We start from the raw sequence: 18431 nt of genomic DNA, 5'->3' as shown, positions 1-18431 counted from the left end.
TGGTAACTAAGTGAAATACCACACCTCACATTTTGTAAGGATCTTCAACACTTATCCCCTGTTTTATTTGTATTTTTATTCCCCAGGTGACATTGTGGCACAGCCTGCACACACTCATACACACATATACATAAATATTTATATCCTTATGTAACTACCTATACAAGTGTAGTTTCTCCAAAACCTTAGCAGTCTAAGCTGATTGTGCATCTTCTCTACTAGAAGCGACAGTGTTAACACTGCAGACAGATTTTGGTATAGATAATGGCACTTTTACAGGGGTTTTTTACAGGATTGCCCCTACATATAGAAATTACAGTCAGCTGAAAACTTACAAAACTTGACATTTCCCAGAATGTTTAAGAAGTAAAATGAGTGTCTCATAAAGAGCCGTAAGCATTTAATATGGTGCTGCTTTTTTTTTATTGAAAGCAGGAAACAATGGACTGAGGTACCACTCATAGCAACATCAGTGAAGTTTGCTCCACACCACATTTCCCTGCCTCTCCCTGAGCCTGCATGACACAACCTGCCAGTCACATCCATGAGCCCACAGAATCTGTTCCTTTCCCTTCAGGCTTCCAGTTCTACCATGGATGAAAAAAGTCTCATTCCTTTTGGGTACCCAGTCTGAGACAAGTGGACCTGTTTTTTTTCAAGATACTCAGCACTTGTTACACAGTTTTCATGGACTTTACATGTCACCAGCATCAGAACTACAAGTTATCTGAATTCCAGCACCTCCTCAGAGCTTCCCAGTACAACTGGTAACAACAGCCTTTCATTAAAGCTTTTGTATTTTTCTAGGTTTCTGAAAGGCAAGCCATGGTTTAGTATAAATTATTACTGCACCTAAACATCATGCTAAGTAACAGAAATAGGCCAAAACCTTGAATTTTACAAGGTTTGTCAACAAATGAAAGTTGTGTTTTGCCATATTAGTAATCAGGAAAAAAAACCTTACAAGGTGGCACTGAACTCAGAATATAGACACAATGAATCAAGTGAGTGCCTTTATTCTACAGCTCCAGTTTTCTACTCTCCATATTGTTTAAGAAGCACAAAAATTGATAGCTTTTGCTACACCAGAGATTCCCAGGAAACCATGCAAGGTTCCAAAAAACTTCTTAAAGGCGTAATACATGTTCTTAAAGGCAGAGCTGAGTAAATTTTCTATTACATCAGTGGTTTTATATTATTTTCTACTTTGGAACAGAACTGCAAATAAGATTAATCAAAACAAGAATATCACATCCTATCAATGAGTTCCTAAGTATCTAAATTCTAGTGAACATCACTTGAAGAAATTTTAAGATGCATAAATAGATAAAAGTATTACCCCTGTACAGTATCTACTTCTGACTTATCTAGCCAACCTGCAACAACACTGATGTACCTAACTACCAAGAATGCCTTAGAAAATATACCAAATAAACATGTATTCTTTTACTGCAAAAGCCACACTGAATAACTAAAATCTAAACCTATAATAACCTTTACTCACATGACGCTCAGTTTTCTAAAGTCAAACGAGAACCCTGCAGTTTACTTCACTCCCTCAAATTGTGCTGCATTTTCTACCACTTGAACTGAACCCCATCAGGAACTGAGGAGAAAATCTTTCCACTTAGGTTGCACCAGAATTTCTCACCCTTTTAACCATAGCAGGATAGTTACAGACAACACAATCTGAAGAATCAGCTAGCCTGGAGCCTGGTAGGTGGTAATGTGTGAAGTCAGGGGAAAGATGACAGAAAGTTTCTTCCTCACAAGACAAGCAGTTGACTTGTGCTCTTCTGTAGCACCCTGTATCTGGGTCTTGGCATTTAAGAGCATGTATGGGCAGCACATGCCAGCCTAACCCACAAAAGGAGGATAAAAAAGTGTAAAGGCAGGATGATGCCTTAATTCTGCACTAAGGAAAATATGACTTAATTTTTTTCTGCATCCCACTGTAAGGTACACCCAGAAAGGATACATGGCTCTTGGGGCACAAAATGCCTGTTCTGCTACTGTGCAAGTTTCAACACTGATGTTGTTCAATTAAAACAATTAAAAAGCACTGCTATGTTGCTACCTTTTGGAAACAGAATTTTCAATGTCTGTTCTAATTTCCTATGCTTCTCAGGCTAAACATAATTTTGTGCGAACTTCTGCTATAGAAACGAAGGAAGATTAAACCTGCAGTTGACTGGTATTTTATTTATAGATCCAGATCTTTCATGTACCTCTCTGTGGGAAAAAATATTTATTTATTATACAGTCTTGTGATAAAGCATTCTAATGCATTTCTTAATATACTGAGCTCTCATTTCTTTTTTGGGCAATATTTGAAAGTGTCATGATTTGAGCATCTAACCCAGACTAAATTCAGATTTAGAAGCCCATGAGAAAACTCCATACTCATTTAATCAAACACAAGGGATACTGCTGGGGAAGAGAGGATAAATTACTATACATGACCATACATATTCCCTGCTAGCATGGCCCTAGCTCCCACACATTGTCCTGGACCTGTTTCAAGAAGACACCCCTGCTAATGTTTGCTTGCTACAAAATTAAATCTTTTAATGCTGCTGAATAGAGCACTCAGAATTTCACATATGTTGGCTCAGCCAAATGTGATACCTGTTACAGAAGAGCTCACATTTTATATTGATAGAATCCCCTTCTAAAAAGGTGTAACTACCAACCTATTTAAACCTAAGCCTACCACCACAAAACATACCAGAGAAGACACAACTTCATAAACCTCGATTTTCATTATTTTATTTTTCCAATGTGAGTAAATTGTATTTTAACAGGTACAGTTCCCACAGGAACTCCCACAGGAGCAATTCCACACTCCCTATTTACTGCCACATCCCCACACATCAGTGTCACTCAGCAATACAAATCTGGCCTTTGATCAGACATGAGCACACAGCTCCATCTATAACAGAATGCTCAGGTCTGACAATTTCTGTTTATGTCAGTCAGTGCTTATGCTGGCTGCAGAGGAACTGAAGATACCAAATGTGAAAAGAATCTTGAGAACCAGCTTTTCAAGCCATTGGAAACGTGGCCACACGATCTGAAATAGCCTTCTGGATGCAATAATGAAGGAATAAGGGATCTAAGAGATGTTTTCTCACAAGCAGGGAAGGAGCAAAGCACATGACTGCTCAGCAGAAATGGGTTAAATGCTCTAAGTAACAGAACTGCTTTTAGTGGAGTGCTGATACAAGAAAAATATCTCAATATATTCCAGGTCCTAAGTGCCTTCTTCCAAGGACTGAAGGAATAAACTACAATGCACAACCAGCAGTAAGCAAAAGAAATTATTACACTGAACCATCTTTACTTCCCACTAAGATAAATCTGCAGCTGCAGAATTCAGCCACTGCAGGACTCTGCCAAGTGGATCTCACTCCTCAACTCTCACCCAGCTTTGCTACATCAATATAATGCTTCTAGGGCTTCATCACCAAAAAAAGCCAAAACAAAACCAAACACAAACCAACCAAACAAACAAAAAACACCCCAAACAAACAAAAAAACCAAAACCCACCCAACCAAAAACTGTCCACAAGCTGAAATTTTCAGTCCTGTGAGCAGTAGCCAGAGAAAACTAAGGAGCAAAAAATTTTTGAGACCTTGCCATTGAGAAAATGCATAAATCAAGTTTTACTTTTATCAGACATATGCCAGATTTCTGAGTCTTATTTTGAATTCAGTCTATTTAGGATCAACAACATAGGTTCAGAAACAGATGGCTTTGAAGTGTTTGGGGTTTCAAACATTTTAATTGTAGTTCTTTAGCAAAATCAAGCCATATTGCCATTGAGATAATAAAATTGATATTCTCTAAATATTTCAGAGTATATATACTATAATTTTCCCATTAGCTTAGTGCCTCATTGCAAAGTTTCCTGATTTAAAGAAAAAAAAATGTCCTCTACTTAGTTATGCTATGATTTAAAAGTGGATAGAAAAAAGATGGGAGTCTAACTTTCCCAAGAATTCCACTCTGGAACATTTAAAAACATTATCAGTATTATCTTTCTCAGATCATGGTTTCAAAAGCTTATTGGAAAATTAATGGTGTAGCAAAAACAGAGACCTGAAATCATCAGTCTGACTCAGAAATAATCACTTATGGAAACAAAAACCCCACTCACATAAGAGCAGCAAATTCAGCAATCTGGTCTCTCAAATTCTGTCTTTAAGGACTTCATTCAATGCCACTTTTGACTGAAGAAGGAACAGGAGACAAGAGTTTTCATGCTCCCAATGGGGCATGCCTTTTCAGTTTGGTATTTTTCTGAATGTACTTTTCCCTGAAGAAAGATCTGTTTTCATTATTTTAATTTATTCACTTCTATGTTTTCTTTTCACTCCTATCAATATTAAGTAAAAATTCACAAACTGGCATTTGAGAGCCACTCAGCAATCACAACCCACCACTGTGCAACAGCATTATGTGATCAGCTCAACATTACAAAAAAACCCATCCAAAACCTATTGACTTCAACAATTAGTTCTCCAATTCAGCCATCAGTGATTCAAGTGACTGAACCCAGCAAGCCACAGCATTGCTCTGTATCTTTCTATCATTTCCTAAATGATTATCAGTTCTTTTAAAGCTTTTGCAAGAAGTCTGCATTTGCTTACATAAAACATCTAACCTGTTCCACAACATCTCTATATAAGTGCACCACAGGAATCTGAAGTACCTAAACCAACAAGCATTTAGTGGTTGTGCCATCCCCTAAACCAGCACAACCACAATAACCCCTTCCAGTGAGACAGACAGGTTGTTTCCTGGGTAACAGTGTATCTTTACCTAAGATACACTTTTTTTTTATTATTTTACCCAAATCCTGCTGAATAAATACTCTGTTGCAAACACCTTTTGCATTAGGAGCTAAGGCAGCTGTTGCATATATGTTGGCTCTTTCTTGCAGCTCATGTTCCATTCTTCTCTTTGGGTGGTGATGTAGAACTGTTTCCTCCCCCAAAGCTGTCTGCCCTATGAGTTAATAGCAGAACCCAGCTGCTGGACTGACACAAGACAGAAATCTTCCTCAGCTGAAAGACAAAAACAGCTGTAGCAACTTCCTGAATTTTCCCAGCTGACCTTCAGCAAAATACTTTGTATCCTACTATTAAAATGCCCTGAAGCTTAAGACTAGTACTCCACAGCTTTAGTCACCTTCAGTATTCTATTAGGTGTGTGTAAATTCCTAGAGATAGGATGCATCAGGAATTATGATCAGGATCTCACAGTCTGCAACACGATATTGTAGAAGATGATGAAACTTTTTACCTTCTCAGATGAAATTCAAATTGTATTCTGAAATACCCATTCTGTTCAGTGGGTAACCTGGACACAAGTGGACCATAATATTCAAAAGCATGTTGGTGAGAGATGAGATGCCAGGAAAGAGTGAACGTTCTTTATTATATTTTGTACATTTTATTATTTTTTTACTAAGTCTCTTAACTTACATGTGTCACATAAAACCAGTATCAAATCACAAGAATTCAAATCAGATCCATGTGTTTAGATAAGGTATGTAAGAAAAATATACTTACATACCTCTCATAACCTGCAGCCCAAAACTGTGTGGCATTCACTGAAGACTCATCTATGCAATCCATAGAACTGCATTTGCAAAATATAATTTATAGACTGTCATGGATCACTGGAACAAGGAACATCTGCTGAACCAGAGCTGTGGACTCTCCATCTCTGGTGTTTTTAAAGATTCAACAAGACAAAAGTCACAGCCAAGACCTGATCTGGTGCTGGTACCACTCCTGGCTGCAGCAGAGACTGAGCTAGATCATCTCCTGGGGTCCCTTCCAACAAATATTTCTATGAGTGTCTGATCTCATGGTACTGTGTAAGATTACCACATTCTTAATGAATAGATTCATGAAAAATGTGTCATGGTCACAAAAATTTCTCAGTAGTTCTTTGACTCAAAAATTGCATTAGGACAATGGCAAGACATACACACTGACATATAAAAATTGACCCAAAATAAATGGGAGAAAGTACAGAAGAAGGTAAACAGTTGAAAGAAGACTACTTTCTCCAACTTAGATCACTTCTCCATTAAAACATACGGTATCAACAGATCACATTAATCATTTATTCTAACTACATAGTTGGCTGAAGCCTTACAAAGTAACCTTACAACTGTGAGCTTTTCTGTCTTTAAAAAAATATTTCTTGTAGCTTTGTCTAAGAATCAATGCTATCATATTTATGGTAAATAGAATTCCTTTTGCATTACTCATTGCAAACTTTTTTTGCAATCCCACATTTCATCCAAAATATAAAGTGAATACAGTAATCTCCTTGGATAAATGGTATGCTGTCAAACAAGCAAAGGCTGGGCACTAGAAATCAGGGCCAGGAGAAGAAAAAAAAAACCTCATCCTTATATGTAGTTGAAGTTACACTTTTCTATAGCAGGGGCTTTTTTAATTCCAAGCTGAGCCCATCACCTAAATCTCCCGTTGCATAGAGCTAAAAATTGTGCTTCAATTCCTTCAGGAATGAAAAGAGATGTAGGTGTTGCATGGGTCACCTGGTGGCCTGACTCAAGGAAAGGCTCCCGACGTTTCTGGGACGTTTTCCCTGCTCCTTACTCCTGCCCCACACACTTTGTGTAACCCAGGGAAGCGCAGGGACCAACTCTATCCCCGCCGCGGCTCCTGGAGATGAGCGAAGGTGGCACAAGGGTGGGGGCCTTGGAGCCATTGGGAAAGGCCCCAAACGGGATGAAAAGCGGCAAGAACCGTGCCGGGCTTGTTACAGCTGAGACCCAGCTCCCCGCTGCCGTGCTGACGGACACAGCCCGGCCGGTACCGGGTCGCCGCCAGGCCTGACAGTACGGAGGAACGTGCAGGGACAGACCCAGGGACAGACGGACACTTACTTGATGTCCTCCCAGACGGCGGGGCCGTAGTTGCGGATGACGAGCAGCTCCAGGGCGTGATTGACGAAGCCGTACTGCGGGCAGGGCGAGGCGGCGGCTCGGTGGGGCACGGGGAGAGGGGAAACCCCTCCGCCGCCCCGCAGCATCCTACCCCAACCCCCCCCAACCCATCCCTCCCACCCCGACCCTGATCACCCCGGAGAAAAGAAACCCCTCCGAAACCCCTCGGAAACCCCCCCCCGAAACACCTCCGCCCATCTCCCCCCAAAACAAAAAGGGCCGGTGCCCGGCTCTCCTCCCGGTTTTCCTCTTCCCAAGCGGATTCAGCTCCTTCCCTCCCACCACCGGCCCATTCCCAGGCCCGGGCCCGGCCAGACGTTCTGCGTCAGTCTCGGTGTCCCGGGAAGGTGAGCCCCGGCGGAGCTCACCATGGTGCCTCCTCCTCCACCTCCTCCTCCACCACCCCTCCGCCGCCGCCGCTGCCTCGGACCAGACCGCTCCCGATCGCCTCACCGCCTCCCCCGGCCGCCACCGCCACTGCCACTGCCCCCGGTAGCATCGGGCGGCAGCCAATGGCGTGCGCGGCTGCTGCTGCAATATCCAATGGAGGCCGCGGCCTCCGTCCTCTCCTCCAATCAGAGGCGGGGGAGGGCGGGACCGAGGGTGGCTGCGGGATGCGGGTGCGTGATAAGCGGGAGCGACGGGCGCGAGACCCGCGGGGGCAGCTGCCACCGTCCCCCCATCCCATCCCATCCCATCCCATCCCATCCCATCCCATCCCATCCCATCCCATCCCATCCCATCCCATCCCATCCCATCCCATCCCATCCCATCCCCATCCCCATCCCCATCCCCATCCCCATCCCCATCCCCATCCCCATCCCCATCCCCATCCCCATCCCCATCCCCATCCCCATCCCCATCCCCATCCCCATCCCCATCCCCATCCCCATCCCCATCCCCATCCCGCCCCGCCCCGCCCCATCCCATCCCATCCCATCCCATCCCATCCCATCCCATCCCATCCCATCCCATCCCATCCCCACAGGGCTGAGTCACCGCCTCCCGCCATCCCGGGAATCCTCTGCCCGGGCTGTGAGGGACGCCCTGGCTGCGGCTCCCCTGCTCCCTCTCAGGTGTGAAGGCGGTGGATGATGGGGTTCGGTGTCGCCCCGGTCCGGCGCCTGTGGAAGGAGGGACGGGCCCAGGAAATGCATCCCTCCTGCCCGGGTGTGTTTCTCCCTCAGCGGGGAAGCCTTGGAAGCGCTGCCTTACGGTTTCCTGCGCACCAAAAAGGATTTTTCAATGGCTTTTTCTCCAACTGGAGTTGTTGCGATTCACCAGGGTTGACCTGAGTGCCTGGCTGGTTCCAAAGGGTTCGGTGTGTACCTGTGGTACCCGGTGTGTGTTCTGGTGTCGTGCCCGGCGCAGGGGGTGCCTGCCCAGGAGCACAAAAGCTTTGGCACTTTTGTCATATCCCAATACAACCACTAAGCATTTAGGAAATTATAAATAATAAATCCCCCCCAAAAAAGGTGAGGAAAGTGAAGGGTAAAACGGCCACAGACATTTCTGTTTCTGTGCATTCATTTTCCAAAGGCTAATGACATTAAAAGTGCAATAAGTTAAAAATGCTTTCAGTAATGTTTTTTTTTTGTGCATGTTAAGTCACTGCTAGTGATCAACATGAATCAACACTGTGCTGTGTATGGGTTCCCAAAAGGTTCTGCAAGAAAGGTATGGCCCTTAAAACACAAGTTTTTTGAGCAGAGGGATTCTTACAACATGCCAAGGGCAGTTCAGAAATTATGTTACCATATATATGGAACAAAACTTGAAAAAATGGCAGCAACTGAAAAACCCATTTAGCTTAAAGTCCATTGTACCATCTGAAGACCTCAGTGTATGAAATACGTATCCTGATTAGACTACTGGGTTGTTGGGTTTTTTTGTTTCATTTTTATTTTGGTTTTTGTTTGTTTGGATTTGGGGTTTTTGCTCACTTGCTTAAAAAGAATCACAATATACAAGTGATGAGATTATCTAGGAGGATTATAAGATAAATTCTTCATGGGATGTAGTTCTTGGGCAGCAATTTTGTTGCATGAAGTCATTAGAGCCATAGGTGCTGATCAGCCCAGATGTATTCTAGATGTAAGTAAAATTGCAGTAAGATAGTGCAAGGTAAGTTTAAAATTTTAACAGTTCAAATACTCTTATATAAAAAAAAAACCCAGCAAACACAAAAATGCCACAGAACCAAAGATAGAACGTGTGTTGGAACTTTGTAAGTTAATAAATGACAATATTTAAGATATTTTGAGATCTAATCTATTGCTTGGTGAAATTTTGAATCTGTGTTAAGATCTGTTAAAATCACTAGTAAGTGAGGAGAAAAATCATATCAGAAATTTGGCAAACCTCATCTCAGCAGGGATTCCGTGAACAGTAGAAGGAAACTGCTTTTATGTCACATAGGCATAAAAATAAATTCTACTGCCTTTAACACATTCCAAATCTACTGGAAAAGCCAGTTCTAGATTTTTTAAAGGACGGCCAAGAAGAAACATTTCAATACATCCAATTAAAACCATACAAATAACTTACTAGTTTTGGAGGAAATCTGTATAGAGAAACAAATAAAAACTAAAGAGATGCAAATCTCTAGGAATATCTTCATTTTCCAGGAAACTGGCAACAGAGATGATGTAATAAATCATTCTGTTGTAAGCAGATGAAAGTCTGTTTCAGTGTAGCTGAGGTGGGGCCAGCCTGTCACCCCTTAACTAGGATTTGAGTACTTCAGGTCACCACCTACTTTTCCTATTTTGTAGGAAGGAAGTTTTGAGAAAATGGGAAAACATATCCTGCAGCACAAACGTTGTAGCTATGTAATTGTGTAATTACCCTTTGTAATCTTTGTGTGCCTACTGATGGCAGTGAATCTGCATTACTGGAAGGCCTAATACAAAACCTGGCAGTCTTGCCTTATGTGTAGTGTTTCCTCTTCACAAATCTGCTGCATAAAGTTCCTTTTGGATATGGTTTTCAGAGAGCAGATTATCCTGGCACTTTTGTGTAGATGGGTGACACGTTTTCAAAAGTGCTGATATGTGCAAAGGTCAAAATTGCTGTAGACAGCTGTGAAATTGCCTCCTGATTTGGTTCAGGCTTGGTGGGTTGCACCTGCAGGATGTTCTTGCAGCTTAACCATTGTGAGTGGCAGTTCTAGCATCTGTGGTGAGATCTGTAAAATGTGAACTGAAAACAGCATGGGTAGAGTTAAAGCAGATGATTAATTTAGTTTTCTAAAACAGGGATCCCCTTTTAAAAGTTCAGAAGGTGCTGAATTAAAGAATTCCACATAGTGATGTGCTGAGAGGGACCAGTCTCTATTTCAGATCCCTGCTGAATCAAGAGTGTCTGGTAGGTCTCAGGCAATGGTTCATTTCAGCATAAGCAAAGGCTCTGAATCAACAAGAAAATGTAATTTTGCATCTAATCTGTTCCTATTGGGCTTTGTTTTTAAGGCCCAACCCCATCAAGCATTAGGCCATGTGCACTGTGCACATCATGCAACCATTTGGACTGCATTTCCATAAATCCTGCAGCTCAATCACTACAGCATCCAAACTCATTCCCATTTGGAGACCCTTGTGCACTATGTGCTGCTTATGCCCAGTTGCTTTTTGGTCTTTAGGAGTGGAAGAGTAGCTGTGGCACTACAGCCACAACTGGGATGTGCATGGGATGGAATGCTGGCATGAAAGGAGCCTTTAAGAAAATGCTTTTTGTAGCTGAAATCCTACCTGGCAGCTTCTCCACTTTGTTTTCCCCTAAACATACTTGTCAGGAGGAGTTTGCTGGGCTTGGCCATCAGAGAGCCAAGAGCTGCAGTCAGTGATTACAGAAGAAAGGCAACTGCTAAACCTTTTGAGTGGTGGTATACATAGTTTTTCCTGATTGGAGATGATAACTTCATCTGGAAATTTTTGTTGATGTCCATGAATGCAAAAAGTAGCATAGGATCCCTTTATGCTCTATGAAAGAGCAGTTGCTGAGACAGCTCTGGCCAAGAACATTTACATTCAGTTAAATATGGTTTGTGTTAATGCACAAGCACTATAAAACAAGGAAAGCATTTTAATGAATTGCATTTTTTACTTTGGACTTCGCTCTTCTAGTTTATGTTGTTACTATAATCCTGAATAAAAATGCTGCCCTTTATGTTATTGCTGGATTTGATTTTCTGAAGATGGAGTTACTTCACTAGCATCAAAATGGATCATGGGTATTTTCTAGATATCAGTTTCAAATTATAATGGTCTGAGACATTTGGGATTGTCATAATTATATTTCCCAGGTGCAGAAGAAATACACTCTTATTTTTAAGATCACTTCAGCAAGGTTCTTTATTTCTATGACACCACTATACACTATTTCACTATATCATTCCATTAGTTTTCCAATTCTGGTAAGGACAAGCTGTGACTGAAAAAGCTTGAAATACATCAGTAGTGTTCTGTAATGCAATAGCCTGTGTAGATTTGAGGAAACTTGTGAGCTCTGTTGCATCCTGAAAGAGAAATGGCATTTTAGGAATGCAGAGCAAACTAAACCTATGTCCCAATATTCCCTAACACTTTCTGCAAACAGTGGAAAGATTCCTGTTGATTTTTTATAGGCTTGTAGTCCAAAGCTCCTGGGAACATTATGGTCCTTGATATTTCTTTCTCAGGCTTTTTTTGGGGTGAAAAAAAAAATCAGAGAAGTGGAAGTGTACCTATGACTTAACCTCTCTTCACCCCCTTGGGATGTTACTGCAGGTATTCATCCAGGTTATTTCCCATTACAAGACGTGTATGCAGGATACTCCTAAAATGGCATTTTTTTGTGTAGTGGAATAAGAATTTGTAGCTTTGTACTGCTCAGAAGAAACCATTTCAGCACAGTTCTTCAAGGAAGGCCTTATAATGGGACTGCAAAGCAATGTGCTCATTTCCATTTATATTAGGAAACCACTACCTCCACTTCATTTTACTGCCAGCATCAAAATCTGCTGAAGCAGATCAGACACAAAACTTTACAAGGCTATTTACTTTGGTTTTAGATTCCTTCAGAGTATATTATTCCTTTGACTGGCTTTCCAGCTTCATGTTCCATCCTAACTGTGCATTTAACATTCAGATCCTACTGTTTATGCTCCAAACTGTTGCATCTGAATGCAGCAGAGGTTCCAGAACCACTGATCATCTTCCATCTTTTATTTGTGCTTCACTGTCAGGGAGTTTTACTCTCTCCCTTTGCTCTGCAGAAAAGGACTGACAGCATACTCATGCAAATGGAATTTGGAAATTAAAAAAAAAAAAAAAAAAAAGTAAAAAAAAAAAGGTTCTATCTGATTATTTCCTTATGCAGTTGAGAGCAGCTTTACCATCAAATCATCAAAGATGGGTTTAGAGGTCTCTAAAAGCTGGTGTGGCACATACTGTGCAGAATGCAAAGGTAGAAAAGAAAGTTCTAGTTTTTGTTTCAGAAACAACCTCAAATTTGGTTCCTGCCAAGCAGACTCCTGACAAACTGGAGCAGGGTTTTGAAAGCAACATAGTCCCTTGTATGCTCTATGGCAAATGGTCACAAATATTATTGCAGCTGCAGGAAACAAAAACTCCCCTTCCACTGCTCTTGCAGAACAATGAGAAGGCATAAAAAATGGCAGCAGCTACAGTGGCCTGCTAGGTTATAGGATGGGTGGGGTTTGAAAAAGAGTCCCCTTGCCAAGATTCAGAGCAATGCCCTTGAATTCTGATGGCTTTTAGCAGGAAATGCTGATTTGTTTCCTTTATTATCTGTTGCAGCTGTTTCTGCAAAGAATGCAAAAGAAAATGATGGGAGAAATTACCTGGGGTTGAGGGAGGTCTGAATTCTTCCTTTTAAGACTTCACAGGAAAAAATAGAGTTGCTCTGTGGCTCCATTATCTGTACACTCCCCTGTTTTGTCAGTTTCTGTGAGTTCATTTGCTTTGAACAGTAGCTCAGACAAAAAGAAATCAGCTCCACACTAATTGCACTTCCTCTGACACAAGTAAAGAGAACTTTTTTTCCAACATCTCCCTGAAATCTTACCAGGTCTTGCCTGAATTCTTTTGCTTTAGCTTTTACTTTAGCTATATCATTGCTAAGTTTTTAAGGACTCACTTTCTTTATTTCAAGGGACCTTCACACCTCTTTGGCAAAGAAACTGCAGTGTGATTAAAAGGTATCTCCCATCACATACTATAAATTTGAAACAGGACTCAGTCCCTCAGAATCTTCATGAGCTAATAAAACAAAAAAAAATCACATAAAAATAAAACTGTTTCTGGACATAATATTAAGATATTTGTGTATTTATATAAATAGCATTGCATAGTCTCTGAAGACTCTTACAGTATCCTACAACATAATATTATACCAAACATCAGATTAGAACCAACCGGTTTATTTCCTTGCAAAATGTCCTGGTATTTTATCAGTTAAATTACCTTCCCCTTGTTTATCTCAACAATTTACTTTCTGATTTACTTCCTTCCCTTCCCCTTGGCTTTAATTTAAGTGAAAAGCTTAGTTAAAAGGTGAAAGCTAAATGAAAAGATTAGTTAAAAATAATTGTCCTTTATTAAATACATATTCATCCAGCAAAAAACTTGGAGGAACAGCTTTAGTGAGACCTAAATTCTTAAGTTTTGCTTAAAATTAAACATAGACTTTGATTTTTTTTGCAGAACAGAACACGAGTAAATTTTAAAGCACTTCCTTGAGTTATTGTCTTAAATACTGCCTAAATCCTATTTACTTCACTGAGATTCAAGGATATTGCTTTATGTGTACATTATGAGTCCATCCCATTTGGTAGGTATGGAGAATTGAATCCTTTTTATGTAAAAGGCTCTTTTGTAACTTTCAATAGATGACAGGGATTGATAAAGTCCTACTGACTTCAGTCATTACTGAAGAGTCAGTAGTTGAATACTCCCAAATTTTTAAATTCCGGAGCACCCACATGGAGCTGCTATCAGCCTCTGGGTATTTATGGCAATAGAAAAGCATTTTCTGACCAAAATAATACTGCAAAGACCAGTTGCCAAAATTTGCATAGCTTCTGTTTCTTTGAAACACTGCCATTAAAATGTTACAAATATCTATCCTTGTATATGTGTATGTATATATATATATATATAAAATATGTAATACACTCTCAGGTTCCATTTTTGTGTCACACATTTCTAAAAATCTTGGATGGATATAGCAGACCCTAAGCAATAGCAAGATTCAATATTTCAAGTTTTGTTCAAATGTTGCTTACAAGAAATCTGAATTAAAAAATGCTTTTAATCTGTTCTTAATGCTTATCCAGTATGAGAATTTTTCTCAAAGCACTGATGGTGCACGCTCTGCCTCTATGATTTTCTACTGCAAAATCATAGGATAAGACAGTATGCTGAGCTTCAGAATGAGCCAGTCAGGTCCAGAAAATGACCAGAATGGTACCTTAGTCTAAAATAATTTTCTTGGTAAACATTCAGAGAGCAAAATCTGATTCAGTGGCAAGTAGCTTGAGGAAAGCCTTTTATTTGGCTTGATATACCGAACCCCAAGAGTCTAAGAGATTAAAACAGTTATTAATAATACTTGATACTGCTGGAAACATTTGTATGTAAGCAGTGCAGTTCTCCAGCTGGCAGCCAACTGGGTGCATGGTGAAACTTCCCTGCAGATGATGTGCTCACCAGGGAGTCAGATTCCTAAACTCAGGACTCATAACTCCCTCTCTTCTGCCAGTTCTAAAGGCAGACCCTTGAGAGGTCTCCACTCAGGTTCCACTGTCCACAACAGAAAATCCTGTGCTGCTGTAATAGTATTAGTATTATTAGTATTAATAGTAATAGTAACAGTAATAGTAATGGTTTATATATGTGCTCACATGTTTTAAAGCACTGCTAGATTCTTCTGGCAACTCTAAAACAAGTATGCCCCAGGCATTTGAAAACCAGGGCATACCCACCTTGCTGTTCTGGAATAAGGATCATAGCTTTAAACTGGTTTGCTTCTGTTCCATTTTATACAGTCTGACTGGAATTTCCTCTCTCAGCCAACACTCCAAAGCATGTTTTATTGCACTTCCTTTAAAACATTTCAAATTTAAATGACAATTAAAAGAAAACATTTATTGCTTTAATACATAATAGCAAGTGCATACTATTATTTTTGCAAAGTATTTTAAAAAAACCAAGACCTAAAATATCGTTTGACTATTACAGAGACTTCAGTATGTGATTATACAGTGCTTTAATCTATATTAATTTTATACACAACATAAAGTTCATGAAACAGTAAGCAGTATACTCTGCTGTGTATATGTGTAGTAAATACAATTAGCAGCCTGATCCAGGAGATGCTGAGCACCCTCAACACGTTGACTCCAGTCAGTGTTAGAAGATGGACAACAGCTTCTAGGATGGGGCCCAAATGATGCACTGGAAGGAGTATGTGATAGCAATGACAATATTTTAATGAATATTTTCTTATGGAATCACTAAGAAAACGCATTTTTAATAGTTATTGGTAATCACCCACTCACAACACTGCATGTGGCTGCATCACTTTCACATCACATCTCCTGACATGTACAATACATCTAGAATTCTCAGCACAGAACTGAGAGAGTTGTTACATAGCACTTACTTAAAAATTACCACAGGGAAAATATAACTTTCAGTAGCATTTCTAACAGTGAAGTTGCAATATTATTACGAGTGACTATGTTCTTTATACAAACAAAAGAGTAAAAAGGAGTCAGTGGCATACTTCCTGAAATTTTAATACTGATTTTCAGGTGTTAACAATCTAAAGTGCATTCATGTTTCATACATATTTAAAAATTTTCAGTTTATACAAAAAAAAAAAGGAAATATTTATAGATTATTCTATACACTTGTGAATGTACAGTTTAGTCTATTCCTGTTTCCTCACCCAAAAAATTGGCATTACCATCTCCTAAGTCTCTCTTTTGAAACCAAGTCTGTGTGTTTGTTCCTTGAATGTAAGAATCCAGAAAATAGCAAATTCCAGGAATATCACTGGGAAAGTTAGGTGGAAGTTCTTCTCTTGAGCGAGGTGTGAACATAAAACCTGGATATTCCTCTAACAACCTAGAAAAAAACCAAATAATCTTGATCAAAAATTGTTACAAGTGCAATAATTCTTCATGTACAGCAGGGCAGAATGCATTTATGCTATTTACTGAAAATAGATTAAAAAATACTGTTTATTGGTAGCCCTGATGATAACCCATTAACTTGTGCACCAGCACAAACAAGAGTATTGCCTCTTTGTCTTTTCAATGTTTTCCATGCAGTTGTGTTTTTAAAAATTATTTAGTATAATTAATGTTAAAGTTAAAGAAATAATGAAAAGTTTGTTAGCTATTCAGATCTTATGAATTCTGATAATTTTGCTTTTTCACACAGAGGTTCTTTAAACCCAGTAGCCTTCTATACCTGAAACAGGTTGCTAATCAGTAGGGATACAAATTGATGACTGGTATTTAAGCTTCCAGAGAATTATTGAAATATACAGGACCTGTGCAAGATGCCAAAATGTTATCCATATATGTTTAGAATTGGTCTAGAAATCAAGAAGGAAAGAACCCTAAACAAGAAGGAGGTTAACACATCATTTACTCAGGAAAAAAACCCCAAAGATTGCACAACAATAATAACAATTGTTTATCCTTTAACCAAATTGCCTGTTTTCTAAGCACTCAGAGAATTGTCTTTTTTATTTTTTGTTTTTTTTTTTTTTTTCCAACAGTTTTTTTCTTTCAATTTGCCAGCCACTGTTCTTCTGACGTGCATAAGCACTGGTGATGCTCATGTTTACAGTGCATGACTGAAAAGGTTACTGACTGTGGGCCCTAATACCTGCACTACTTTTATCTAAATCACCTCTGTAAGTTAGTTCATAGCTTCACACCCTGTAAGTCACACAGCATATGCTGCAGGGAATGTCAGGATCCTCTGCCAAACTCTGTCTCACACTGGCCACAGAAACTTGCCACAAGGCATCATCACATACGTGACAACGGGTACAAGTGACTGGCCAGGGTACAGTGAGGATAGCAGAGCTTCCTTCAAAGCAAAAAATAATTTATATCCATATTTCAGATTAAATTACCCAGCCAGCAAGATCACTTTCTACCAGGAGATTCACTCTCTCTACATTCCATTTTCATAGAATCATAGAATCCTAGGGGTTGGAAGGGACCTCGAAAGATCATCTAGTCCAACCCCCCCTGCCAGAGCAGGGCCCCCTAGAGTACATCACATAGGAACGTGTCCAGGCGGGTTTTGAATGTCTCCAGTGAAGGAGACTCCACAACCCCCTGGGCAGCCTGTTCCAGGGCTCTGTCACCCTTACAGTAAAAAAATTTTTTCTGATATTCAACTTGAACCTCCTATGCTCCAATTTACACCCATTACCCCTTCTCCTATCACTGGTCACCACTGAGAAAAGCCTAACTCCATCTCCCTGACACTCACCCCTTACATATTTGAAAACATTGATGAGGTCACCCCTCAGTCTCCTTTTCTCCAAACTAAAGAGACCCAGCTCCCTCAGCCTTTCCTCATAAGGGAGATGTTCCACTCCCTTAATCATCTCAGTAGCTCTGCGCTGGACTCTTTCAAGCACTTCCCTGTCCTTCTTGAACTGAGGGGCCCAGAACTGGACACAATACTCCAGGTGCGGCCTCACCAATGCAGAATAGAGGGGGAGGAGAACCTCTCTCGACCTACTAACCACACCCTTTCTAATGCACCCCAGGATGCCATTGGCCTTCTTGGCCACAAGGGCACATTGCTGGCTCAACAACCTTTTGGTCACTCTGGAAGAAACAGTAACCTATATCTGCTCAGTGGCATAAAATTCAGACCTGGATCTCTAATTCAAATGTAGACTATTGTTACCATCAAATTCAAAGCATCTAGGAGACACTATTACTTGTCCATGGACATGTTGCAAGGTGATTTTTCCATACAATAAAGAGGTAATACAAAGAGAGTATGAGTTCCAGAGGACAAATGAAAGATGCTCTATTTCCCATGGGGGAGCCTGCTGGCTGTCTGCACAGTCACATAGTACTCATTACTAAAAATACCTGATCTGAGTGGATCAACAGTACAGCCTGATTTCCATATTAAAGGGTTTAAACTGAGCTGGAATCAAAATGTGTAAAAACCAAGTGCTGGCGTGGTTGATTAATTGCAACCTGTTTATTCATCTGCCCTAACAAAAAGACAATGAAAAGATGTAGAGTGTAACATTTAACAGTTCTTCAGTTAGGATGCTATTTTCAAAGGTGCCTGCAGCTAGTTTGTCATCCACTTCACATGGAAAGCTCAAAGAGGTTCCAGATATAGAAAAGATGGAAATAAAAAGCAGGAGGTATACACAGCTGCA

The 18431-nt window shown here is 40.4% G+C and overlaps 2 protein-coding genes and 1 long non-coding RNA gene across 5 annotated transcripts in view; 1 reads left to right on the top strand and 2 right to left on the bottom strand.

Moving 5' to 3' along the window:
• GUCY1B1 (guanylate cyclase 1 soluble subunit beta 1) overlaps positions 1-7074 on the bottom strand; it is a 39064-nt gene extending 31990 nt beyond the window's left edge. For both annotated transcript variants that reach the window (XM_071743028.1, XM_071743027.1), the window contains exon 1: positions 6933-7074. The gene's annotated coding sequence lies outside the window, so the exon portion shown is untranslated. The remainder of the gene's footprint in view (positions 1-6932) is intronic.
• Positions 7075-9815: 2741 nt separating this feature from the next.
• Positions 9816-11177, top strand: LOC139796335 (uncharacterized). Its single transcript, XR_011725955.1, has 2 exons — positions 9816-10358; positions 10633-11177. It is a non-coding gene; the product is annotated as an uncharacterized lncRNA (long non-coding RNA).
• A 3888-nt stretch (positions 11178-15065) lies between these two features.
• GUCY1A1 (guanylate cyclase 1 soluble subunit alpha 1) overlaps positions 15066-18431 on the bottom strand; it is a 35498-nt gene continuing 32132 nt past the window's right edge. The window contains exon 9 of one of the 2 annotated variants that reach the window (XM_071743025.1): positions 15066-16123. In XM_071743025.1, the coding sequence (XP_071599126.1) occupies positions 15922-16123 (202 nt within the window). In that variant the 3' untranslated portion in view covers positions 15066-15921. The remainder of the gene's footprint in view (positions 16124-18431) is intronic. The other variant, XM_071743026.1, reaches the window with a different exon arrangement.

This window comes from Heliangelus exortis, chromosome 4 (genome assembly GCF_036169615.1).
Source record: "Heliangelus exortis chromosome 4, bHelExo1.hap1, whole genome shotgun sequence".
Lineage (NCBI taxonomy): Eukaryota > Metazoa > Chordata > Aves > Apodiformes > Trochilidae > Heliangelus > Heliangelus exortis.
Note: the sequence above shows the minus strand (reverse complement) of the source record. Positions and strands in the feature narration are given on the sequence as shown.